This window comes from Manis javanica, chromosome 18 (assembly GCF_040802235.1).
Source record: "Manis javanica isolate MJ-LG chromosome 18, MJ_LKY, whole genome shotgun sequence".
NCBI lineage: Eukaryota > Metazoa > Chordata > Mammalia > Pholidota > Manidae > Manis > Manis javanica.
In genome coordinates this window covers 2,144,222-2,171,191 of record NC_133173.1, presented here as the reverse complement: position 1 = coordinate 2,171,191, position 26,970 = coordinate 2,144,222, and the positions used below count along the sequence as shown (strand labels likewise).

At 43.5% G+C, this 26,970-nt stretch overlaps 2 protein-coding genes across 9 annotated transcripts in view; one reads left to right on the top strand and one right to left on the bottom strand.

Annotated features, from left to right (window-relative positions):
* Positions 1-20,343, bottom strand: SAXO2 (stabilizer of axonemal microtubules 2). Of its 4 annotated transcripts, XM_073227139.1 has the most exons (5): positions 20,206-20,289; positions 17,514-17,670; positions 17,049-17,228; positions 12,017-12,219; positions 1-3,019 (listed from the first exon to the last, which is right to left on the bottom strand). In XM_073227139.1, the coding sequence occupies exons 2-5, from the start codon at positions 17,576-17,578 to the stop codon at positions 2,079-2,081; spliced, it is 1,389 nt and encodes a 462-aa protein (XP_073083240.1). In that variant the 5' UTR covers positions 17,579-17,670; positions 20,206-20,289; the 3' UTR covers positions 1-2,078. The 4 variants fall into 4 exon arrangements, with proteins under 4 accessions (XP_073083240.1, XP_017499728.3, XP_073083242.1 ...); XM_017644239.3 differs by lacking the exons at positions 17,049-17,228; positions 17,514-17,670; positions 20,206-20,289 and adding exons at positions 3,097-3,893; positions 14,776-17,043; XM_073227141.1 differs by lacking the exons at positions 17,049-17,228; positions 17,514-17,670; positions 20,206-20,289 and adding exons at positions 3,097-3,893; positions 14,857-17,043.
* Positions 20,319-26,970, top strand: part of EFL1 (elongation factor like GTPase 1) — a 103,516-nt gene continuing 96,864 nt past the window's right edge. For 4 of the 5 annotated variants that reach the window (XR_012127162.1, XM_073227136.1, XM_073227135.1 and 1 more), the window contains exons 1-4: positions 20,319-20,446; positions 20,957-21,066; positions 23,921-23,988; positions 26,184-26,268. Coding sequence is in view for 4 of the 5 variants with exons in the window: in XM_073227136.1 (XP_073083237.1) it covers positions 20,976-21,066; positions 23,921-23,988; positions 26,184-26,268 (244 nt within the window). In the remaining variant the exon portion in view is untranslated. The remainder of the gene's footprint in view (positions 20,447-20,956; positions 21,067-23,920; positions 23,989-26,183; positions 26,269-26,970) is intronic. The other variant, XM_073227137.1, reaches the window with a different exon arrangement.

Sequence of the window (26,970 nt, the reverse complement as noted above, 5' to 3'; positions counted from 1 at the left end):
AAAGTATTTCAAGGAGACCTAGAGGCCATGAGTCAGGGGCTGGTAGCTTTTCAGCACCATCTCTGAAAGTCTCTATACTTCTTGTACAGAGATAACACACCCTTCTCTGCTCTCTGTTCCCACCTTCCCACTTTTCTTAATCTGGCAAGTTCCTACTTACCTTCAAGGTTCCTCTCTTAAGAAAGCCTTTCTTGAACTCTGAGGCTAAAGGCCCCAGATATGTCTGTTCCAGTCTCTACAAGCACACCTGTTATAGTGAGCGTTAGGCTGTAGGGAGACACTGCTACTCATCTTTGCCTCTCAGCCCAAGGCACTGGCTCAGGAAACCCCAGGACATGGCTTTCCTATAGATGACTCTTGTCCATATGAGATTAGAGTGAGATTTGAATATCTAGTATTAGAAAATGGGCCACGATGAGAATGTTGGAGTATTCCCTAATTTTTCATTTTGAGTATATAACAATGCTTTCTGTTAAAAAGACATGACTACTGATGTACAGATTATCCTAGATAAAACTTATTTAAAAGCTCTTTTCCAGAGAAAATTAGATACAGAAATGACTTTATGAAAATTCCTTCCCTTTGTTGATGCTTTATTATTACTTAGACATAAAATTCTACATAATTTCCACTAATAAATACAAATGTAAATAAAACTTCAAATAATTAAAACATTTTAACCAAATGTTGATGGACTTATTCTCAACTTAGTATATAGTCTGAAACAATTTAAAGCTACAAAAGACTAAACTTTATGATGAAATAAATCATATTCTGCCATAATGTAATCACTTATCAAAGAAAAAAAAACACCCAGTAAGAGTTTAACTCATTAGGAAATTTTCAGCATTTATAAATCAGCGTGTTCCTTCTACTTCCCCTGGCGGTGTCACTGCTTCCCCCTGCTTAGCACTCACCTGCCCGTGGGCAGAGAGGCCAGACTGTGCCCCCAGCTGCGCCTGGCTGTTCTGAACCGCGACGCGGGCATGGCGTTCAGGTGCAGACCACCCAAGGTCGCCCTGAGGATTTCTCCAGGGCTGCTGGCCATTCCTAAAGTGACTAGCAAATGCCTTTCCTTTCTGGCGACACTGTCATTCAGACCGCGTTATCCCCCCCTCTGAGCTCTCCCTCGTCTGTGACCACATCTTGGGTTTTGATGACCCGTTAGAGAAAGACTCTTCTCAGAGACTCAGACTACTCCTAAACTTGAAGCAAATCAGATTATTTTACAATCTTTGCTATAGATCAGAAGCTGAGTATTTGGTATATGATCATCTTAATTTGAAAAAGGAGAAAGCAGGTACAAAAAGACGTTGACTTATTGACGCTCCCTGACATCCTTAGCACTTTTACTTTACAGGTCACAATGTAGCATATGATCTGACGCTCAAAACAGAATTTTTGTGAGATAGGAACCGCAGATATTCTTTTACAAATGAAGACACTGAGGCTCAAAAACATGAGTCATTGTGTAGGGCGGCACAAATAGACACTGCTGTCCTTGGGACTGGAACTGGGACCCTCTGACTCCCAGCCCAGGGAGCCTTGCTTGCCTCACCACGGTGCCTCTGACCAACCTGAACACAGTGGGGGCTGGGAAGTCTTTACCACCACCACCCAAAACCTGGCTCAGTGTGCACTGTGTAGATGCCTTGATGTCTGACAAGAATGAATGCTCTTGTCTTGGGAGAGGAACCTATGCAGCATGTTCAGGGGTGTTCCAGAGTCCCACGGTGCTCGACAGAGGGTCACTGGGATGTGCATAACAATTATAAACACAAGAATAAATGATAATAGGTTGGAGACAGCCTTCCAAACAGTATGTTGGGGATTACAGTAGTTTAGATTGTACATCATTCAACTTTCAGATCTGCATATTAAAGAACAATCTGGGTTAAAATATCTGTACAAGATGATTTCATGATCCTGATTTCCTACAAGAAATTTTCCAATATTCTTGTTTAAAGATTTTTAAAACTGATTTCAGCTCTCTCATAAGTTTTTTTCTACTACGGAAGAATGATTTTGCTCTTGGAAAGCAACACCCTTTTAGCTTCCTCTTAAACATGATTTGGTGATTAGAAGGCTTCCACTCTGGGGGCAATCTTTCGAAAGAATTTGTGACCTCGGGAATCTGTATTTTCAAAGATGTAGCCGGGAGGAGAAGGGTAGCTAGCAGGGCAGATTTCCTGTTTCTCGGGTGCATGCTCTGTAGGGTCCATGGTCCCGTCACCAAGTGGGATGGAACTCTTAAAAGGAACATTTAAAGGTTTGCAGCTCTCTGCTGGAATCAGTTCATGGGGCACATAGTGAGATCTGAATGTACTCAGACCGTCAAATTTTCCAGATGGGTTGGGAATCTGCTGATTCTTAATAAGCCCTTGACGACAACTTTCCCATGCTGGAAAATCTTCCTTCATGGTGCTTTTTCCTTGGAAAGGAAAATGGTTATTTCTTCTATGAGAAGCTGGCCTGATGGGAGCGACACGCTTGGCCTGATGCGGAACGTAGTCAAGATGGCTCGTGCTGTGTGACGGCATGGCCCCTGCGGGAGGGACGTACTCCTGTACTTTCTTGACTTTGGGTGGCGGGATTTCCCACGGCTGAAAACTTGCACGGAATTCCGTACTTCCTTCAAACTGAGCGTTTTGGGTCACTCTGGTATCTGCCGGCCTGCAGATTTTTGCAGTTTCACCCACAAGACCCTGAAAGTCATACCGGTGAGTTGTGAGATCTTCGAAGGGTTGGCTGGGTGGCTTGTAAACTTTTTTTGGCCTTGCAAACTTGACTTCTGGCTGATGAGGTATATAATCGAGGCGATGGCTTGTGTCGCCGTGAAAAGGCGCTGCAGAAGGTTTGACATTGGAGCCAGGTTTAAAGCTTTGCCTCGGCTTTATCTCCTGAGGAACATAGTCATCCTGAAATGTCGTTGAGTTTCCAAATTTCACGGTAGGGGGATGGTAACTTTGTTCTGGTTTACAAAGTTCACTTTTCAGAATGTCCCAAGCTCTATAATCATCTTGAAAATTAAAAAAAAAAAAAAAAGATTTTTAAATGCTCAACAAAAAAACCCACCTTCTAAAAACCATGACTCACTTGTCTCATTGCCAAACGTCCTTCCATTTCCTTTGGAAATCTGAACGCTGGTTGAGTATGAAGTTGCTTTGATTCCCTCGGACTCGTTCTTTCTTCCTTCACTTCCGCTTTCCTCCTCCCACCTGCCCACCTTAGCACAGACACCCTCCACCTCCAGACTCGGGCGCCTCCGCACCCAAGGGAGCCGCACCCCCGGGCCTGCTCGCTCACCAAGCCTGGAAGCCAGAAAGGCCGCCTTGGCTGAAGACAGCCTAGAGCGCGGCTGTGTCCTCAGGAACTGGTTGGGATTTTGGCTGTAAGTCATGAAACGCTAACAAACCATACGATCTAGGGGTTAATGTAAAATCAAGGGCCCTGACGTGTGGTGTCATTCCTTGTGAGGGGCTCCTCGACGGAGAGAAAACGTCAGCTGCCTTACACCGCGGGAGGCCCCCAGCACCCCCAGAGCACACGGGGCGCCCGCGCTGTCCGGAAGGGTCCTGTAAGAGCAGGAGACGTTATGGGACCGGGGCAGGAATCTAAAGGGCTGTCATGAGGCCGAGCTGGAGAGCTGCGGGAGGCTGAAGACTTCAGAACAGGCTCATACACAGAAACGGTAAACGGGCAGAAGAGGCCAGGTGGCAGAGTGGCCGGCAGAGCGGAAGCGACAGTCAGAGGGACGGCGGCCAGGGGACCCTGTGGAGGGACACGCGGTCAGAGGCGGGGATGTGGGGCTCCTCTCCCTCAGCCTCCTCTGTACCTGGCAGCTTTCCATTTCCGAACTCTATCTTCAGGCATCCTGAAGGAATCTCTGTTGTCTGCAGTAGAAAGTATAACATTGTAACTGTTTTTCAGAAACTAAAAGGAAATCTCAGGAAGCTACTGAAGGTCTACCGTTCCCCATCCACCCAGGGAGGGCCCCTGCTGCCAAAATGACTGAAAGAAAAAGATGTTAATTTTCGTGAGTGAAACTAAATAAAAGGCATTATTTTTCCCTTACAAACCAGCTTTGGTTTAAAGAAGGAAGTGAGAATTTGGAGAAAAAGAGACAAAGTTTTTGGCATACATTAGCATGAACATCAATTCCAGATAACTGCAGAAAACTGATTTTCCTCTTATAAATATGCCTATGCTCTCACATACCTGTAGTATTTATTATTTGTTCTAGAATAATTATTAATGTTCAAGCAATGCCTTTAACACATCATAGCCTATATTAATATCATCTGTTTTCAGTGTTTTATGGAAAAATCAAATAGGATGCCATCCACATCTAATGATGCACCGGTCATTTGGCAGCTACAGTAACTGGTTAGATTAGGGCAATCCAGTTTCCTCAGCTCATTCTTTTCGTTTCTGTCCACTAGAATCCAGTTGGCAAGTTCGCTCTTTTCTGAACAGCGCTAAGTCCACGCGGTGCCTGTGCGTGTGTGCACCGTGAACACTGCAGGTCCAGCTCCACCCCAGCCTTACAGTGAGCTGTTCTGGGTTCCTCTTGGACAGCAGAAGCCCCGAGTCGCAGCTAGTTCTTCTTCTTGGCACTTGGGACTCTGTTTCCTGTGGTGTCTTATGGCACCAAGGAATTGGAAAACACTTCTGTGAGGTCAGGAGTGGGCTCTTTCCTTCTCAACCTATGCATCATCGGACTGCTCCCAGTTTTAATACTATGTGTATGGTGGTGATGCTCAACACTAAGCCCTGCCCCAGACCTCCTTTCAGATTCCAAGCCCATCTATCTACCTCCCTGCTAGACGTCTCTACCAGGATGTTCACGAGGTAGACTGAAACTGGTATGCCCCAACTGAATTCACCATCTCACTCAAAATCACATTATTGACAAAACAGTGTCTATTATGAGTCTGGCATCTCAGGTCAAGGTTTCACCCAGTCAACTCTCTCCCTCACTCCCTTCTTTCCATTTCAAGCACTTTTCAAACCCTCTCAATTTTACTTGTTAAATTTTAATTTTTTTCCTCTTTGAGACATGCATGGACTAATAGCAACCTGATGAAATCAGCAAAAATAAGAAAAAGTTAAAAGAAGAAAACAATGTAAAATAAGGTTCCAGAAGGTCTGCAATAAGGCAGTTTTCATTCTTGATATTTGCAATTGGTGTTTTCTCTCTTTTTCTTGGTCAGTCTGGTTAGAGTTGATCAACTTTACTGTCTTTTAGTATAATCAGTTTTGGGTTTCAATTGTCTCTATTGTTTTGCTGTTTTCAGAGTCTTTGCTTCTCTTCATTCCTTCTACTTTAGGTTGAATTTGCTCTTATTTTTCTAGTTTCATAAGATGGAGGCTTAAGCTATTGATTTATGATTTTCTTCTTTTCTAATATGAATATTAATGCTATAAATTTCCCTCTAAGCACTGCTTTAGATACATACCATAGATTTTAATATGTACTTTTCATTTGCACCCAATTAGTATTTCCCAAGTTCCTTTGTTACCTCTGCTGTAAACATTAATTTAGAAACATTTAATTTCTAAAATATTTGGGTATTTTTCCAGATTTCTCTCTGTTTTTAATGTCTATTTTAATTCTAGTATGGCCAAAAAACATACTCTATGATTTAAATTATTTTATATTTGTTAAAGTTTGTTTTTTGGATCAGAATATAGTTTCCCTGGATGAATGTTCCATGTGCATTGGAAAAAATGGGTATTCTGTTATTGTTGACAGTAATGCTACACAAGAGTCCATTAAATCAAGATTTTTGGTAGTGGTGGTCCTGTCCTTATATCCTTACTGGTTTTCTATGTGTTCTATAGATAACTTAAAGAGAAGTGTTGTCTCCAACTACAATTGCAAATTTCTGTATTTATTTCAGTACTATAAGTTTTTAGAGCACATACATTTAGGATGTGTGTGTGTGTGTGTGTGTGTGTGTGTGTGTCTGTGTGTGTGTGAGAGAGAGAGAGAGAGAGAGAATTGGTCTTTTTACCCTTAGTTAATGTCCCTCTTTATCTTATACTTTATTCCTTAGAGTTTGCATGGTATACATTTTTCCATCCTTTTAATCTATATCTTTGTATTTAAAGTCAATTTGATGTAGATATCACAGTTTGTTCTCTTTCTTTTTTATGTACTATGACAATCTCTGTGTTTTAATTGGCTAATTAACTCATTTATATTTAATGTAATCAGTGATATGGTTGAATTAAAATCTACACTCTTGTTCTTTTGTTCTTGCTATTTTTCCAATCAGTTTGTATTCCTTCCTTCCTCTTTTTTTGGCCTAATTTGGATTAATTGGGTATTTTTTTAGATTTCCTACTTCAGTAACATTTATCTAGTAGTTGCTCTAAAACAGGTATTGGCAACTTTTTCTATAAACAGCAAGTTAGGAAATACTTTAGGCTTTGTAGGCCATATGGGCTGTGTTGCAAAAATACTCAACACCGACACTGTAGCATGAAAGCAGACATAACTAATATGTAGATGAATGGGCATAGTTGTTTCAATAAAATTTTACTTATAAATAAAGACAGCAAGTTGGATTTGATTCTCTGGTCATACTTTGCTGACCCTTGCCCTGAAGTTTACCGTACACATTTTTAATTAACCACAGTCTACTTTCAAGCATTTATTATAATGAATCACATACAATTTAAGAACTTGATAATACTATACTTTCAATTTCTACCTCTCATCTTTTGTGTTACTGTTGTCATGTTTTTAACTTTTACACATGATACAGACCCAGCTTTGATGCTCTGTACTGGTGTGTTGTTTTTCATTTTTCTCTTTGTATTTTCGTTTAGGTAATTTCTATTGATTTATCTCAAGTTCACAGATTTTTTTCCTCTTAGCTGTGTTGAGTTTACTGATAACAAAGGTATTCTTCATCTCAGTTACTATGGATTTAATTCTAGCATTTCTTTTTTGTAGTTTCCATGTCTTTGTTGAACTTCTCCATCTATTCATGTATAGTTTCCACCTTTACCACTATAGCTTTTAACAATCATAATTTTTAAAAAATTCCCCAATGTTTCAATATTGGGTCAGTCTCTGAACCGTACTGTAAATCTTCTCTAGTCAATTGCTTTCTTTCCTTCTCTTTCTCTTTTTACTTCTCTTTTGTGCAATTTATCATTTGTATTTGAAAGCTGGATATTGTGTGCTGCATAGTAGAGACTGAGATAAATAGTATTTATGTCCAGAAATACATATATATCTCCATCTACCAGGCCTTTAGTGAGGGGGATTAAGTCAGTTCACCAAGTAGTTGAGCTATAGGTTTGGGTTTTGTTTTTGCTGTTACCAGCTTTGAATCCCTTTGGCATTATCTGTGCTTAGGGTGGGGCTGGTTTTCTCAATTTCTGCCCCATCCTCAGCTTTAGGCCTTCTCTTTGCCCCTGAACCTCAGAGACTCTCTGAGTAAACTTGCTTTTATCCAATGGTAGACTGCTATTGTTATTCAGTGCTCAGTAATCTGTGTGGGGGTGGGAAGGGGGTAGTTTCTGTTGTCCACGTCCAGCCCATTTTAAGCAAGCCCTGTGTTCTGGGTCTCAAAAGTGGGCTATGTGTTTCTGTCCCTCCCCATGATGTTTGGGCCCAGGGCGATTTCCTATCCTCCTGCATTATAGATTTGCTGGGGTGGCTTTTCTCTCATTTCCCCTGTGATTTCAGCTTCCTGAAGGATTCATGAAAATGTATGACTATAAATTATCTGGCTTCTTGTTATGTTCTAGCCGTCTCTATCCTACTTGGAGATCGGAAATCCTGGAGTTCTCCTTATGGTAGTTTTAAATTACACCTTAAATTCTACACATTCAATTTCTTTAACAGATACATGGTTATTCTGATTTTTATTCTAGAGTTAGTTTGGCAAATTGCATATTTTTCAAGGAATTTGTCCATTTTATGATTTCAAGTTTTCAAAATATATCCTCTATCTTTAATGTATGAATAATGAATCTTTGAGTTTTAAGTGCAATACTTATTTCATTTATATTTAATGTAATCAACCATCTAGTTGAGTTTAAGATGACTATTATTTGCTTTTGATTGGTTCCATATGTTCTTTGTTCCCTCACCCCTTATTTCCTGCCTTTTTTTAGAGTAAAGAGGATACTTTTATTACTCCATTTTCTCCATTAATATTTAAATAATTTTCAGTATTTCTAGAATAAAAATGCATTTTTTACTTATTAGGGGATCTGTTTGGCCAAACTGAACTTAAATTCATATTTTTGCCATCTCTGGAACAATGGAAGAATCTTTTATTAGTTCGCTTCCATTTATATCCTCCTATCTTGTTGCTATTGTTATATTTTACTTCTACATTTGTATAAGAACACCGAATATAATTACTGTGACTTTAAGAAGTCAATTCTTTTCCTTTTACCCACACATTTACCCTTTCTGTGTTCTCATTCCTTATCACATTTCACATTTCTCCCTGGAATCATTTTCCTTTAACATGAGAACCTCTTTAGTGCTTTTTGTAGTATCTTCTTCTACTAACAATTTAATTTTTCCTCAAAGCATCTTTATTTTGCCTTCCTTTTTGGAAGATATTTTCACTGGATATAAAATTATGGGATTCACTGGGTTTGAAATTTGAGGGGTTTTTTTTTCCTTTCAGCACCTTAAAGATGTCATTCCACTATCTTCTATCTTCCATAATTTCTGATGAAAAGTTAAGTATACTTCTAATTTTTCTTTTTGAAAGGAATATGTAGTTTTTCTCTTACTACTTTCAGGTGTCTTTACTTTGACTTTAAAAGCTTGACAACAGTTGCCTAGGTGTGGTGTTCTTTGTTTACTTATTGGGGGTTTACTGAGTTTCTTGAATCTGTGGCCTTATTCTTTAATCAGTTTTGGAAATTTCTTGACCATTACCTCTTCAAATATTCCTGGTTCTTCATAGGTGTAATGTTTTACTATATCATGGATATCATATAAGAAAACCGTGGATATAAGAAAACCATGTAAACCAAAGCATTATTTTCAGTCGGGGACGTCTTGCTGTTTCCTGTTACGCAGATAGGATTTGGGGCAGACCACCTTGATCCAACCAGGAACTGGGCTGCATTGGTGCTTAGGGGCACCATTAGACATTGTCTTCCTCCAGTTGCAAGTGTCTCAAGGCCAGGAACTGTGTGTGCCTGCGGCAGAGCCCTCATTCTAGCGGGACTAGAGCACCTAAGCACCTCCTAAACAACAATTGCCAAGTGAGGCTATGGAATATTTCTGTGGGATCTTTCTGTGTCAGTCTCCGCACCCACCATGCCTCTTTAACACTCAGGAAACATCCCACAAGGAAAGCCAGCCGTGCATCTGGGGGACTTAGCAGATGCCAACCAGCCCACACGTCAGGTGCTCCACTGGTTTCCTTTTTCTCTGTCTCTCTGCTTAGGCCAAGCCCAATCTTCAGCCTGGGTCTGGACTTCAAATGCTCCCAGGGAAGTAAGCACCTGGCCATCTCAGTTCCACTAGGAAGGACTCCTCCCTTTCTGGAATTTTAGTTCTTTGCTTCCACAGCTGTCTGCTGTCATTAAAAAGATTTTAAAAATTTTAAAAATGTACATATGTTTAAAGATCTTGCCGTGGAAGTAATGGCTTTTGCCATGTATCTTCTACCTAGTAGCAGTCCTCAAAAAATTTTGTGGCTACAAGAAAAATGCTGAGCGCCTCAAATTGGCAATCAAGGCCTCACAATCTGATCTCACTTACATTTATGGAATTATACCCCAGTGTCTCAGATCCTAAAATCCTGTGTTTCCACCATGTTTATTTTTCTGGCTCTGTTTTTTTTCTCATTTCATTCTAGTTTTTAGGATGTCCTTCCTCTTTCTATATATGAATACTAGTCTCTAATATATTCCCAAGCTAGTCTGAAGTAATAATTTTTTCAGTCTCAATTTTTGAAGAACTAATTGTTCCATTAATTTTCTAGTGCATTATCCCCCTCTTGTGATACATTATTTATTTCCAGTATGGCTATTTAATTTTTCATGCTTTATTACTCCTTTTCTCAACTCAACTGTAAAGTTCCTAAATGTCAAGAGCCATGCTGAATGCAGACCTCTGTGTTCCCTACTGTGCCTTGCACAGGGCACAGTAATCCCTGAAACATATTCATCAGGTCAAATCCTGACCTGTTTTCAATAGCTGTATTTTAATATGAATGAATTTCTGAACTGAGGCTGCTGGAGACAGACACATGTCTAAGAGTCATCATTTTCATAGAACCATACCTTCCGAATCTAAATGTCCCCCTTCTGACCATCTTGCAGGTCTTTTCTTTATCAGTCCCTTTCTGCCTGCCTCTGCTCTTTAATTCTAGTGAACAGTGAGAGTCTCCTCCCACTGTAATTCCTGTTCAGCTACAGACCTGTCCTTGAGGCGGCATGTACAAAACCTGCGGTGTAATCTTCACAGAGAACAATAGGTACTGCCTTGGCCCTTAGCGTTGGTTGTCTCATGCCCTGCAGACCTGGAAACACAAGAATAACCTTTCCTACTAGGAGACGTCAGGAGCAAGAAGGCCTGAGGGGACCAGGAATCCTCCGCATTGGATTGTGGGAGTGCAAGTATGGGATTCAGGGGAAGCCAGGTAATGAGAAGCCAGAACTAATGGTGTGTGTGTGTGTGTCTGTTACATGTAAATGGTCACAGCATCAGGGAGTATCAATATTACTGATAATTTTACATCTTGTAGGAAAAAAAGTAAAAAGCTTACTATGATTGTTTAAAAGACACAGGACGGTAATTTTCATCTATCTTTTATGTCAAATTATTATGCAATACATTATATCCTTTGCATACCAATAAACATATATCTTAACAATTATTATATGCTACGTTGGGTTTTAACAATATGCTTGCTCACTATATGCATTATCTTCAAAATCTGTTCCTTGTGTAGTATCTTATATACTCACAGCTTTAAACACCACAAAGAACATTCTTTCTTTATTATATTTTCTTATATATTTTACTTACCCACTTAACTGGTAAGGATGACAGCTGAAGAAAAAGTATGCATTCAGCTATTACCTATTTAAGGTATAAATAAATACTTTTATTGTAAAACCCACTCTTACGAGAGGGTTTTATGTTAGGACATACCCATTCAGCTATATTGTATAACTAATGAAAAGGGTATGAGCCTAAACATGCAATCATATTATTAACAAAAAATAATACAGAAATAATGTGTACTAACAAGATGACCTGACTTTAAAAACAAAGACACCCATCCCCCAAAAGTAAAAGAGTATTTCAAAATCTGATTGGTTTTTGGAAAGAAACTGGTATCCATTATCCAGCCCCTTCCTCCTGAGTCAGTGGCCAGCAGGGAGAGGGTATTCTCACCCCTCTCCCACGCTGGGAGTCCTAGAGGAACAGGTTCCCTACATGGTGCTCTAACAGCGTCCATCACTGGGCAGATAAGCCTATCTTATTCAGAGGTTCAGTACCAGGACCATTTGCTAAACAAATACAAGCTTTGTCCTCCACCCTAGCCTCTATCAGATGCTCCACCTGCTGACTCCCTGACTCTACCAGTTGGCTCATGACTGGAATGGTGAAGACGGCTGCTATTTATCTGACCTTCTCAAAGACTCTAGTATGTTCAGTAGAGTTTCAGCTGACTCTGGGATGGAGGGACAGGAACAGTGGCAACTCGATGTGCCACAAGGTGACAAATCTGACATAAGCTTGCTGTCTGGCATCTTTGTTTTTATGTTTTGAGACAGAAAAAACTACTTAAGTGGCTGAATTCGGGCCGGAATCCAGGTCTCCTAACTCTCAGTCAGGCAAATGGTCCTTTTTTCACTAGGCAATGCTATTTTGACCAAAGAGAAAAAAGTTTTTCCTAAGCCATGAGGGCTAAGTTGGGCAACACACCAAAATTATGATTTGATGTCAGATGCCAAAGCTGGAGGTGAGCTTCAGCTTTCTGGCTCCTTTAGTTTTGAAATGGCAAGTTACCTTTATAGGTTGGGACCGTGTCCAACTTTCCTTTTTTAACTTGTTGTCTCTCCAAAGGCCGGACTATTGCCACAGGCTGTACTTTATAAGAATTAAAATCCCGTTTGTAGGTAGTGCCAAGATCAATCTCACCCTGCTTTGGTTTATATTCTTCTGGTACATGGCGAGGCTGTTTGACTATTTCATAAGGACGATAATCCGACCTGAAATACATAAATTTGAAACATAGTCTCACAGGTTCTTTATTTCTAATTATTTCAATGGAATATTGAAATCTGCAAGGTCTTTAACTTGAAAAGTCTAAGAAGATATTAAAATGGTGATAGCTGATAAGCTACTAGAAAGAGGTAAGTAAATTATTCTATGTCCTATTCAGTGACCAAATTTCTTAAGAAAAAAAATATGTTAAAAATCCTGGTTTCCAAAACATCATTATAATGGATCCTCAGTTAATTGGGACTTACATAAATAAAATCTTCAAGTAACTGATCTTTTTTCTAACCTGGAAGGAAATTGCAGGTGAAGTGAATCTGAAAAAAATTTTAAATATATCCTCTGGGTCTATTTGTCAAAATCCTTATTTATCCTACTTGAAGATTCTAGTAAAACTACTTGGGCGTGCTCTCTTCTTATGGAGTCATGCTGTCGTCCTGCTCATCCTTAAATAATCAACTAAGTAAATAATTTATCTAAACTCTGGCCTTTAGACATAAATCACATGCATAGTATGGCTATGAGTCTTATTCATCTTTGAATCCTGCAGAAGCCGTTGGCAAGGGTGGAAGCCACACGGAAACGCAGCTGCCCTGGGCCTGACATGACCTGTGATGGAGGTGCTTCTGCAGACACGGAGGCTGGCTGGCAGGCTGCAGACCATGGACTTTGGCCGATCAGACTGCCTGGGTCCAGGCCTGCTCTGTGATTCACTTGATGTGTGGCCTGGACAGCTTGGTTAACTTGTGTATGCCCCAGCTTCCTTATGTATAAAATAGGACAATGACATTATCTACCTGCTAGGGTTGCTTTAAGGACTGACATATGCACTGGTGCACACGCACATACACGAGTGCTTGGTACCCAGTAAGTACAGTAGCTACCACTGTTACTACTGTGAATCTTCAAAACTGCTTTTCTTCTTGTCGACTCTATTGACTGTCACTTATGTTGTGATTTGCTTCAGCCTCCCTGTAGTAAACAGTATGTCTGTGTGTCCAAAGCTCCAACAGAATGAAACTCACTGAATGCCTTCTGGTCACAGCAGACTTCTTACCCATTGACCCCCCCCTTTTTATCTCCACCAACCCACTGCCACCCCCTGAACTTCTCCACTGCCGCTTGCAGGCTCACAGTGACCTTCACAGACTCTAACCAGACATGTTTAGCCCTCGTCGTACCTGACATCTCCAGCAGTAACTGCCATCACCGCCCACCCATTCCCAGGAAGTTATTTTCCTGCCTCCCTGATCATTTCCTCTCAGACTTCTGGGCAGCCTCCCCTCTACTCAGCTACCAAATGCTGGATTCACTCAACACTTGGGCCAGCACGCTGTCCTCTTCGCATCCAGTGTCCAGTCCTAAGGACGCCTCTACTCCCACAGCTTCTATTACTGTCTGGAAATGACTCAGATTTGCATCTCGGCTGACCTCCTTTCTGAGCTCCACACAGTATTTACAATGGCCTCTTGGATACTCAATGTCACCTCAAAACTTAATGTGCCAAAGATCACATATGATCACACTCACAATACCCCCCCTCCCACTGCCGTAATAAATCTGGTCCCGTTTCTTGTTCCCTTTTAGTGAACGGCATCCCCACCCTCCAGCGGTACAATCAGGAATCCGGACTCACCCTTCTACCCTGCCTCCCTCCTGTGTCCAGTCCATCAGCAACTCCTTCAGTTTTGTCTCCTGCTATTTCTCAAATCTAACCACTTTCTTCTATCTCATCACCGCTGTAATATTCCAAGCTTTCATCACAGCTCATTGAACTGCAGTCCCCTAGCCTCCATTACCAGCACCCATTCATGTCCTCTCTCCAATCTTCTCACATTGGACCCAAAGGAATTCTTGCACATCCTCTTCTTTACCCTCCTTACGTTATCTCCCTATAAAGACAAACAAGCCTTCAAGGGTTCTTACTACTTTAAGGATATAGAAAAAGCTGAATGTGGTCCAGAGGCTCGGTGCAGCCCCCTTCACTGGCCTCTGTGCATGCTGATTTCCTCCTGCTTTCCCTTCTTCTTTCCGTGCTCCTTCCCGCTACATGCCACTCTCCACCCGGGGTGCACTTCCTTAGCCACTTAATCCAGTTAATTGCTTCACATGCTTCCAGTTTTAGCTTATTCTTCTCATTTCCCTAATTAAGTCAAATCTCTTATTTCTGTTCTTGAGTGACCTAGTACCTATCCTTCATAGATATGTATCACTGTTGCAATTTTATACTGATTTTGAGTATTTATGATCACCGCCTTCGCTGTGTCTGTTAAGCACAGAGATCATGTTTACACTGTATCCCAGTTGCCCAGCACAGTGCCTGACACTTAACAAGTGCTTAATTAATTTTACCTAGTGGATGAATAGTAGAAATCACATACCTCTGCTTCTCAAGACATCTGAGTTGTTCTTTGCTCTCCCCAAAGCCAGCTAGAAGGGAATAGGCTAAAAGGCAATCAAGGGGTGGATAACTCAGGAAGAGGACAGAGAGAAGCTTAGAAATCTCAGTTTCTCTAGTTAGATTAGTTAAGTGTTAGAGAGCATACCTCCAAACCCAAAGCAGGTTTTTGTGGAGAAGCAGTAAAGGGCAAACGCACTATTCATCTGCTACATCCCAAACATCTGACCTGTCCAGGCACAGTCAGGGCAGACTCCTGTCACTCCCAGTCTTGAAGTGCACTCCAACTGTAAAGCTGTGAGGGATCAAGTCTGTACAAGTCCAGACGTCTGCTCTTTACAGACGTATTTTAGAAAAGGACAGGCTGACTTTATTCTTTGTACAGATGAGTCAGCTTTCTGCTGCCTAGTCAACAGTCAACCCGAGGGAATGAAGCAAATTCCACGCCCTTAGATACGCTTTTGGAAATACTGCTAGTTCCCCCAAATCCAAAGAAAAGATCCAGTGTTTTTCTAAAGGGAGAGATGATTTAAGAAATAGAAACTTCAGTTTTATTGATATGTTTGGACCTTTCGGAGTTGGGACCTTCCTTCCTTCCTTTTTGCTATTCAAGGCTACTGAGGAGACCCGGAATTGAAAAGCAATCGCCTTTTTAAACAAACATGTGGCAGGTTAGACTGTCCTGATTTTAACACTTAGAACTAGTTAAATGCAAAATCTTTATTCAATAAATATGAATATTGTGAGTTTTTTTTCAAATCTTCATTTTGAATCATTAAGGCATCAAGGAAGAAAGAAGTTAAGGTGGAGAGAAAAGAGCAACCATTCCAATTTGCTCTAAACCAATTGTTCAATTTTTCCAGCTCATTTACTAAAATTATCCTACTGTTTTGTTTCTGGACTATCAGTCCCACAAGGCGAACATGCAGAGCCCTTTGTTATGTCCCGCATCCTCCCCAGGGAGCACGTAGTCAGTACCCGACCCACTGCACTGAGTCTGTGGCGACAGAATCATCAGCGGTGCTGGTTCTACATGACGATCCTGGGATCCACTCCGGCGTCTACTGACTGTCTTAGGGGGAGCCCTGGAATCTGCTCCAAGGGGAATTTCAGCCCTTGTAGGTGATTCTGAAGTCTGAGGGCTAAGGAAAACCTTCCCATCCGTGGGGTCGCATGCACAGGACTGGAACCCCCACGGCACTGTCACTGCGTGGCTGCCTGAGATGCCACCGAAGGCTGCACCTTTGCTGGGTAAGTATAACAAGCACTGAAATGAAGGGAAAATGGAACACTAACAACTGAGGTTGTTACAGGGTGTTTTTAAAACCCTAAATTATAGCAATCTGATGTATGAATTCCTTGAAAGCAGGAACCTCTATTCATTGATCTTTTTGTACTTAAGGCCTAAGATTGTGCCTGGAATAAGGAGTGCATGTCAAGAGAATAATTAACTCACTGAATTGACAAAGATAGAGATTTAAAAAAATAAGCTAAGTCCAGGATGAGGAGGACTTTGTCAGTCACCCGCTGAATAATGATTAAGTGCCTTCTATGTGTTAGCAGGCATTGTACCAGGTTTCCAGAAGTGAAATGTTGAGGTAAGAACAGACATAGTTCCTGTTGTCATGGAATGCTAAAACAGACTAGTCTAATGTTGAATAACAGAAAGATGCCTTGAGAGTTTACACAGGGGACTTTTACCCTGCCTGAAAACTGGGCGAGGCGTCAGAGAAGGCTTTCAGAGTGTTAACAGAGTTGTAATCTACAGTCTGAATGGGTGCTAACTAGGGTGAGAAGGAGGAAAAACTCGAGGCAGGTGAAACAGTAATTTGGAAGGCTGGCAACCTGGTACTTACAAGAATGAAAAACGTCCTGTGGGATGAAGGCATAAAAATGTGCAGAGGGCACTGCAGCAAAAATAATTGAGAGATGCAAGTAGGGGCTCAACCATGAAGGGACTGGGGTGAGGATCCAGGTGTGTACTAAATACAGTGGAAAAGTGTTTGTAAGCAGGGAGGTGGTAAGATTGGATCTGCATTTTAAAAAGATCACCTTGGCAGGTTAAAGCATAGAAAACAGAGAAGAGATGCAAAATCTAGAGCAGATACAGACAGGACAGTTAGGAAGGTACTGCATTCCTCTGGGTCATGTTGACAGTGGAAAGCAGATAAATAGAGATTTTAGGAGATTTAAAAAAATTAATAGAATTTATTTCTCTTTTTCCTTTTCACCTTTTGTTATTCCAACTTATTTCTCACCTTTCTGTTTTTCTCAAGTTCTGACTCTAACTAGTTTCTTGCTTCTTGAATTGGTTCAGCTTAAACCAACTAAATAGTTCAACTTAGAGAGTTAAAAAACTTTATTAAGACCAGAAGAACTGAGAGGAAAAATAAGTAAAGCCAACAGTTTCCCGGTATTTACTTAAATGTTGTTACTCCTTCCATTCTCGCACGGCATGCTTGCAGCTCTTGCTTGGGTTTAAGGCTCTGAGGTGGAAGAACATTGCCATACGTGGGGTATTTTTCCAAATATTCAGTGGTGGGGCAAGACACACCAGAAGTTTTGTAAATCCTTGTGGTTCCATGTGGACAATGATGTCGCCTGTGCAAAGATAAGTAAACTGAAACGTTATTTTCACCCTCAAAAAATTTTGTGATAATTACATTTTAATCAGAGACCTTCAATAAACTCAGAATCTCTAAGTTGAGAGCAGTTTTACAAAATAACAAAAACAAAAACCTGTTTATTCTGCAATGGTGTTTACCAAAACAATGAATAAATTACGGTATATTCTCTCATGTGGTAGAAACAGGTTTTGCTCTGATGACAGTCCCGTGCAGGCAGGTTCCACATACAACTTAGGTTTACCGTATCAGATACACTCACATGAGACTTTGCCTCTGGGAGAGCTGCCTAGGGAGCGAGGCACGGCGCATGCATTTTGACTGCATAGAATGTGGTACAGTCACAGAGTCTGAAGCTAACAGTTGCCGGGCAGCATCCTCGTTTGCAAGCTGGCTTCCCGAGCTGGCAGCTTCCTGACCTGGCAGTGATAAGTGGTTCTGGAGCCTACAGCTCTGCTGCACTTCCCTGAGTAGGACACAGGCAGTGGCTGCCTTGGTAACCCAGCTCTGTGGGGGAGATTCTTGGGAATTCTTCCTGAAAGTTTATACTGAAAACTGTTTCTTCAGTTCTTCCAACAGTTCTGTAAGCTACATATACTTATTGGTAAATCCTTTTATGCCTAAACTAGCCAGAGTAGATTATACTGTCCATAACTATGAACCCTAACCAATACATCATATAAGCTGACAGCATGCAGTGCTTGAAGAGCAAGGGGCTGAGCGTCATTCATGGCTATTGAAGACAGAGAGGTTGTAAACAGTGAAAAAGTAGGTTGTAGAATAATAGGTATTATTCTACACCCATCTTTTTAAAAAATGTAGATGTAAAATGAGACTTAAAGAACTTTTCTTATCTGTGGGGAAAGGTTATGAGGGATTTTCACTATATTACAGTTTTTTACTTGCTTTTTTATATTATGCCTCATGTATATTTCATAATCAGAAAAAAAAAGATAAAATTCTTAACAGAACAAAAAACCCAAGCAAGCAAACAAAAAATACTAAGATCCCAACAACCTTGAAATATAAGGTCAGTTTCTCAGGTCTGCTGTTACTTGGGGGCCCCAGGCTATGTGGTAAGGACAAATACAAGCCCAGGAAACACTGGATCTGAAAATATGCCTGTTTCTGTAGATGAATCAGAACCAGCTAAGGTACCTGGACTCAGTGAACCCCCAGGAGGAATGCAAAGAGAATCAGCTGTTTTACTTGGATGGAGCTGGACAGTGCAGGGAAGAGTGAAGGGCTGGAGTCACAGGCTACCCAAGAAAATTCAAAGTCAGGGGCGCTGGGTTCAGGAAGAGCAGCTGAAAACAGAGGCTTTGGGCAAGTGCCCAAGTGATTGTGATGAAGTCTCCATTATTTTCTGGCACCCCAGCTTTGTTTTCCAATATAAAATAACTCCTTCACAGTTTAACTCACATGATCAACATAAATACACCCTGCAGGGAAAAATGTTACGAGATGCATAGTTGCCTTGACTGATACAGCCAAAGAAACAGACATTTGAAAAGATTTAGTTGCACCGTATGAAAAAAAAATTCAAACAGCAAGATGAAAAAGTAGCCGAAGCTGGTTCTCTGAAGAGGTCCCTTGACAACCTTGACTCTCCTAGAGTGGGCAATGTATAGAAATATTATTGAGTTTGTTTTCGTTTTCTCCCTCCTTTATTTGAAGCAGGTATTTCCTTATTGCAGGGCTTCTGGCAGGGCAGAGAAGGGAAGCTGGCAGCCTGAAGTCAACAGGATCTTCCTGTCTTTTCAAACAAAGAAACAAACAAACAACAATTCATGGAAGAGAGAAAATCAGGTGGCCCTCTGGAGATGAAAGATAGTTGTCCTTCAGAGCCCCAAAGAAAGAGATGATCTCAGACTGAAAAAGAGGGAAGAGGGCAAGATTCCCCCAGAGAGAGGAAGGAGGGAAATGACGGTGGGGTGGCGGGGTGGGCTGCCTTAGAAAAGTTGGGGAAATGCCGCACTTTATCAGCGTCCCAGGAGGTGGCCCGATCTCAAGAGCTGGCTGGGTGGACCCGGCAGTAGCGGCTCCCAGCCTTGCCGGATTCTTACAGCTCAAACAGACCTGAAAGCACCGCCCGTGAGGGAATCACGGGAACGGTTTCGGTGGGAGCCCGGAGGGGCGCGGGCAGGTGGCCTTGGCAACCTCAGTTTCCCGAATCAACACACTGTGGAGGAAAGGGGCGCCTCCGACATAATGAGGACTGAACTTCCTGACGGCTGGATGGAAAAGCGACTTAGGCAGGATATGAAGACTAGAAAAAAAAAATCCATTTTCTTCACATCAGAGTTTTCAGATTCCTCTCTCAAATGTTAATTTCTCTTTTAATCTACATCTAGTTATTAATTATAAGCGACGTTTATCATGAAACGAGGGGTAAAATTGCTTTCCACCACCAGGGTAAAAGTGGTTTTCCTCCGGAGGGGATTCCAATGCGCAGCGATGAACACACCCATGTTATTTCTTTAGCAAATAGTGATCGAATCCCCGGGCCAACGGCGCAGCTGAGGACGGAGACTGTTTACAGGGGGCGGGAGGTTGTCAGGCGGGGCTCCCGGAGCATGGCTGGGTTGCGGGGCGCAGAACCACCTTCCCCGGCAGTCAGACCCCGACGGAGCGCCGCCCGGTGGACGGGAAGACGGTCCGGCTGGGGTGGAGGCGCGCCTCCCACGGCTGACGACCCGGGCAGCTGCTCTCGGTCTCCTGCTCCTCCCCTCCCTCCTCCCGACACGCTCCGGGCGCTCTCTGCGGGCCAGAGCCCCCTCGCCAGCCCCGGCCGCCGGGCCCGACCGGCCGCGGGGCCGCACCCGGGCTGCGAGTCTGCACCGCGGAGCCGCGCCCCCGGGAGCGGGGCAGTCCCGCCGCGCCCCTTGGCCTCCGGGGCGGCGTCTCCGGGGCCCTGCTCGGCCCCACGCCCCGCCGGCCGGGCCGCTGCTTACCCGCAGGTGCAGATCTCACACAGGCACCGGCGGCTCATGCTCCCGGCGGCGGCTGTGCTCGCGGCGCCTCGGCACCTGCGGGATCCGCGTTTCCGCCACGCGCGCCGTAGTCAGGGCAACCGCGGGGACGACGCGCCGCCGCTTCCGGCGGCGTCCGAGGCGTGCGCGGGTCAGAGGTCGTACGCCGGCGGGCCCCGCCCCTGCGCGCGGTGTCGGGCTTCCGAGCGGCGGGCGGTGAGGGGTGAGTGCGGGCCCCGCGGCGGGTGTCCTCGTCGGCTCCGAGCGGCGGGGACGGGGGTGGGGGGTCGCCTCCGGTTGCCCGGGTCTCCGAGGAAGGGAGCGCGGGGGCGCGGTTTTCGCGTTTCACGTGGAAGGGGCTGAGCGCTTGGGTGCACCTGCCCGGTTCACGGCTCGTGACCCCAGACCTCCCGGGCCGAGGCCGTGCACCTGCGGGGAGGCGGGCGGGAGGTGCCGGCCGCCTCTCCAGCTCTGGCCGGGAGACGGGTGCCCGGACCCGGCCGGCGCCGGCAGGACGAGCAGGCCCCCCAAGGACAGTCGTGAAGGGGCAGGTGCCAAGCGCCCCCAATGGACTTGGGCCTGGGCGGTGCACGCCTTCCGTGAACGCCCGTGGGGCTCCTAGTTGAAGGGACCTGAGGAGCCTTGTCAGCCCCCAGCAGTAAAAAAAAAAGAAAGAAAAGCATACCTTGACCCTTAGCCTTTGTGCCATTTGTAACGCGTACCCAATGTTTAGTCCCAGGAAACCAGTGAGCATGGTGCTCAGTAGTTTGGATAAGACGATCCAGCTCCAGAAAAACACCGCTAACATCAGGAATATCTGTGTTTTGGCTCATGTTGACCATGGTAAGGACTGTTTTATGTGGCTTCTTTAAGGCAATTAAGTGGGGTGTGACCACGTGTGTCGGTGGAGTGGCGCTGTGGGCAGTCGGGGGTGTCGCTTGCTAAGAAGCAAGTTTTGTTCCCTTTGAAAGTTTGGTATCAGAAAAGCACACTGTGAAGCATTTGAAATGAGCACAGCTAGTGATCAGCATTGCTCTGTATAGTATATGTCATACTTGTTTTTTCAAAGAACTTCTTGAGTTTCTGTTAAACTATGAAGAATTTTTGAAATGGCTTTGAACCACAAAAAGCCTATAGTCTTGACATGACGTCCTGAGAACCTGTGTTATGTGATTCTGCCTAAGTCATTAGCTATTAGACATCTGATAAGTTCGGGGTATTTTGATACGTTCATCAGATAGTAGGGCTTTATGAATAGGGCACCAGCCTGGCTGTAGAAATTTGGGGTTGAGGCGTCAGGAAATGAGACAACCCAAAAGTAGCCCATGAGGGTTGAGAGAACTGGAAGATTGGCAAGCTAGGAATAGGTTAAGAAAAGGCTTCCAACATAATCACTATTGGAGATGACCCTTGAAGGGGGACTCAAGGTGGCAGGTGGCGACACACATTCCAAGTGGGAATAGTGTCATGCAAATACTGCGACAGGGGGAGAAGGAAATGTGTGTGACTGAAGCACAGGACACGGGAGGGGCAGGGATGGCTAGGCATGGTGTGCGTGACTCTGACACATGTCACTGTGACACCATAGCATTGCCTCCTGCAAAGCTGGTTTCTCCTCTGTTCAGGGAGCCACAGCAAAGCGATAGGCGTGGGCATGTGAAATAAAACCTGCTGATTGTCTGGAAGGTGAGCAGTAGTAGATGAAAGTGGAGAGGCAGACCAGGCCGTATCTCAGAGAGCCCTTCCCGCCAGCTGGGTGCCGGGATAAAGGTTGAGTGCTGCAGCCCTGGAGGTAGACAACCTGAGTTCAAAACTCCATTTCAAGTTACTTTGCCTTTTTGAGCCTCAGTATACAACATCTGTAAACTGGGATGAAAACAGCGCCTGTGTTACAGGATTGTGGGGATAGGGAGAGGCCCTTGGCAGATGAATGCACTATCATGAAGGTGGCCGTTAATATTTACCGTTAGGTAGCAGGGAGCCAGTGGGGGACAACGTAAAACAACGTATCAAATAGGACATTAGAAACACTGGTCTGGTGGAATTGTTTAGGGTGGATTGAAAGGCAGCAAAGAGGTTAGGTGGAGATGGCCTTTGATGTAACAGCTGGAGAGAAGTGCAGGAACTGAAAGGAGAGGTAATGGGTCGCCTTACAGGTGGGCTGAAAGGCAAGTTTGAAAGTGAGTTGTGCATGCGCATACAGTGACTGACCGGCCCCGTGAGTTTTTCTAATTACGCTGAACACATTTTGAGGACATAGGGTTTGGCAGAAGTATTCTTTTTACTTTGTGAATTAAATCATGTGGCAAGGCAATGACATGTGTGTTTGTGTATAACTTAATTTAAAAAAGTAATTTAAAATTACTTTTAAGTTAACTCTTTAAAGTTATCTTAAAATAGTACTGTGCTAGAAAACCTGTGATTTATTTATTCATTTAACAAATATTCAGTGAATGTTCCTTGTATGTGAAGCATTAATCTGGTCCTAGGAATACAGCCACGAATAAAGCCATGTCCCTGCTTTTCTTTGCACTTACACCCTAGGGGACATATGCTTGCTGTACTTAGAATGAATCCTCCTCTCTACTCCATTGGGTAGCAGGAAAGTGAGGCTGTGGGGCTATAAGCTAATGTGTAATATTTACTGACAGACAGCACAGTATTACAAGTCCAGTGCTCCCACCCACTGACTGGTCTGTGGTGGTAACTCCTACACACAGATGCCGAAGCTTTGCCAAAAACCCTCGAGTGCGGTAGGGACTTGTCTTGAAGAAAAAACCCTCCTTTTATTACTCAGACCAGCTGTGGTAATTGTATACACACCTGCAGCATTCTTCAAAGTTACTTGTTTGTACCGCTTGAAATCATGTGGACTTGATAAAGGTAACTGTAAATATGCACTTGAGTATACAAAGAATTTCCTTATAAAGTAGATTGCTAGTTATTTTCCAGTACTAGGGGCACTCGTACTTACAGTGTAGCTGATGCCCTGCACAGGCTTGTGTTAGCTTACTTGATAATGGTCCATTTCCCAGTGTCTTTGCTAAGTAAGTGTTTTCTCAAGACAGTTTAAGTGGCATCTACCAGCTAAGGCCATAAAGGTAGTAATGGCAGAAGATTATGTCCTGTTGTTTCTGGGCATGTTTGCCCAGTATACTGTTCAGAGGCAAAAATGATTGCTGTGCTGTTCTCTGTCATTCTGAGCCATCAGGGGTTTAAGTTGATAAGCATGGTCACTGTTACAGATAGTGAGTGATTGATAAAGAAAGTTACAGTTAACTTGATCAGGTTCTTAAGGGCAGATTTTAGTGACTGTTAAGAGTTGTCGGATGTTCTATATTTGATTGGCACAGTGGTTTGTCTCCTCACTTCAGAGTCTGTGCTTTTGGCTGTGTAAACTGTGTCTCGAATCTAAAAAGAAGTTCCGCACTTAAACAAGTTGCTTGACAGCTTTTCAGGCGAGGCTGATGTGCACAGGGTTGGAGATCCAGATTCCGGCACTGTGGACTGACACTCTGCTCAGAAGTCCGTAGCTCTTTAAAATGCCCATTAATGTCTTGCTTCACTCAGTACTGATAAATAGGAAATCTTTGCTGAACCAGTTCTCATGTTCAGATATTAAATCTGTAGATGTACCCCCTTCCTCTGCTTCCTTTAAAAAAAGAAATAGATTTAATTAATATTGTTATTTTACTAGGGAAAACTACTCTGGCTGACTGTCTTATATCTAGCAATGGAATCATCTCCAGCCGCCTGGCAGGAAAGGTATGTTACTGTATTTATACATACTTACTGTGTTTCAGTACTAGCTCTCTGCAATGCGGTAAACTATTTGCTGTGTTCTTAGAGGTCCAAAAGGAAGTATGAAGCATAGTCTACGCATCTATGAAGTTGCCAGTCCATTCAGCAAGATAAAATAGGTGTTGAGAAAAAGTTATTTCAATATTGCTTTATATTAGTTTATAATAATTTTTTATTAGTGAAAATATGAGTTTTTGCAGCAATTCAAATGATAGGCAGGCAGTATTGTGGAAGATTTCACAGAGGGAGAGATTTTTCATGGGTGGGTGAGTTGGCTGGTTTGAGAAGAAGACAGAGAAACCATTAGGTGGGGAAATAACATGGATAAAGTGGATAAGGCTTGATGTGTGTGTTGTGCTTGATTTGAGTGGAAGATTTGCCTAGAGATGGCTGAGACAGAAAATGAACTGGTTGAGAGAAAGTATCAGATTATATAAGACCTCGAAGGCTACTAGACTCAGTACCAAAGGAGGGCTTCTGAAGCCCGAACGTCTTAGTGAAAATAGCGTTTTAGGAAATGAAATTAAAGAGACTTTTGTTTTTGGCTGTGAGTGGAAAGAACTTGGAATAATTTACTTGCAGCAGAAAAATGGAGATGTCCTTCCCCTTAATGAATTTGGGATATAATGGTCAGGATTTATCAGGTGACTGGAAATAAAGAGAGGAGGAGGTGGAGAAGCAAAATTGAATTAAAAAAAAAAGCAAAGCTGGGAGACTGAAGGGCGGATTGGGCACGTGAGGCAGGTTGTGCGGGAACCGGCCCGAGGTGCTCTCCAGAGGAGGCCGAGAAAAACGAGATGGAACATCTGTGCGGTATGTTTCCATTTGTATAAGGCCTAAAACCTGCAACTCTGAATAATATATTGCTTAGTGATACACTCATTTTTAAAAACTTATAAAGAAAACAAGTGAATGAACAAGATGAAGTTCAGGATAATGGTTACTCCTGAGCCAGGGGCACACAGCGGCCCTTCAAGAGTAATAGGAACCTTTTATTTTCTTTCTTAAATAGGAGGGTATGTACCAAGGTGTTCATGGTGGTGTTACTCTTTATGCCGTGTACATATTTTGTCTCAACTCAGTGCTTAAAAACATGCCCATGTGGAAGAACAGCAAGGGCCTGAGACTTCTTAGAGAAAGGCCTGTCTGAGAGGAGAGGGGAGCGGCCGCGGGGTCTGCGGAGAGAGCGGAGGGGCTGGATCCCGGCTCCCGGAAGCCTTGCACGCGTGCGCGTGAGCACAGGCGTACCCTCAGCTCCTGGGGTGCGTCTGCCCCTTGCCGCGCCGAAATCAGGAAGTGAGGGTTGAGGAGTACGACTGTGTTCGGCTAGACCTCACTGGTAGCTTAGGAATTGGGTTTTGCCAGAGCTGTGGGAACAGAAGCCTTTTTGAAAATTAAGGAATCGATGTGGAATGAGTATATGTGCATCACTAAGTTATTCTCAGTTTCTTTTGAGTGAAAGAAATGAGTCAATGTGAAGGTTAAGAGTTTTTCACAAGTTTGACAGTGGAAAGAAATGAGGCAGGGCAGGGAAAAGACGATTCTGAAGAGGGAACAGGTCAGTGAGCGGCTTAGCGGGGGCTGGTTCTGCAGGTGGGCACGAAGCTGCCCAGTGCGGACCCGCCGCAGAGCCTGCAGAGCAGGCGTGGGCCCTTATTTCAAAGCGTGAGTGCTTTACGAGAGCCATTAGCCGAATGGTGATGTTAAATGCATCTTCTGTACTTTTCTTTTTTAAAAACGTGAGTTTAAAATTTGCTACTTGGGGAAAAGGAACAGAGGCTCCTCATGCCACTGGAGACCTTCACCCCCTGCCGACCTGTCCAGCAGCTGTGCACAGGGAGAGGATGGCTGTTCTTGCCCGGAAGAGGTCCTCCACTGCCGCCTCCTGGGTGTTGCTCATGGGCCACCGGGCATCCCTGTGAAACTTGAAGGAGAGCTCTGGGGAGGGTGTGAGGCATTGGGTGCGTTTGGAAAGTGATGACTTCTTTCAGATGGTCTTGTGTTCACCACACAGCTTCCCTTCTCCAGCCCCTCTGCCCAAAACACAATGCAAAAAGCTTTTTAGCTTAAAATGTGAGTACTTAAAGCAAAGTCCACACCTGTCCATTTTAATGTTGAATTCCTTGGGAAATAAGGGTGCGCTTGTTGCATTTTTGCAGCTAAGGTACATGGACAGCAGAGAAGATGAACAGATACGAGGGATCACTATGAAGTCCAGTGCCATTTCCCTGCACTATACCAATGGTGAGTCAGTGGGCGTTTTAGAGAAAAACAGTTTTGTATCTTCCATAGCCTCTCTCTCTTCCTGAATTAATTGCATGCCTCAGTTTCTTTGCTTTGTATTCCATGAATTTCGTTCTGGCCTCCAAGTGCTCTGCTGTCAGTCAGGCTGTCCAGGCTCCGATGCGGATTGGGGGCCTCTGGCTGGCTGGCTGCATGGGAGCGGCAGTCCCACTGCCCCCCTCCACCCCGGAGATTCAGAGGAAGGTCAGGCCTCCTGGGAGCCTGTGGGCACAGCCCGTGAGTCCCAGTTCCTGGCTGCGTCCTCCTGGTCTGTGACTTGTATTGAATTGAGAGTCTTGTTTACCTAAGTGTGTGCTGCATGGTCCCTACAGCTTGTTTCCCCAAATCAGCTTGTCATTTTGACAGTAACACCTCTAGAAATTTATCTGACAGGAATAGTTCAGTCAAAATGTGAGACACACGTTCATTGATAATTCACCAAAATGTTTATATTAGTGGAAAAACCTTAGTTTATTAGTGGAAATGCCAACCTTAATGTCTTGTCTTTGAAAATGGTTAAGTAAACATACATCCATGCTGTGAAGTGCAATGCAGCTGTTCAAACTCTGTGCTCTGTATGTGATATAGAGAAAATATGTGAAGAGACAAAAACCCAGTTGCAAAACAAATACTTGTAAGATATGAATGTGTTTAGGTTATAAA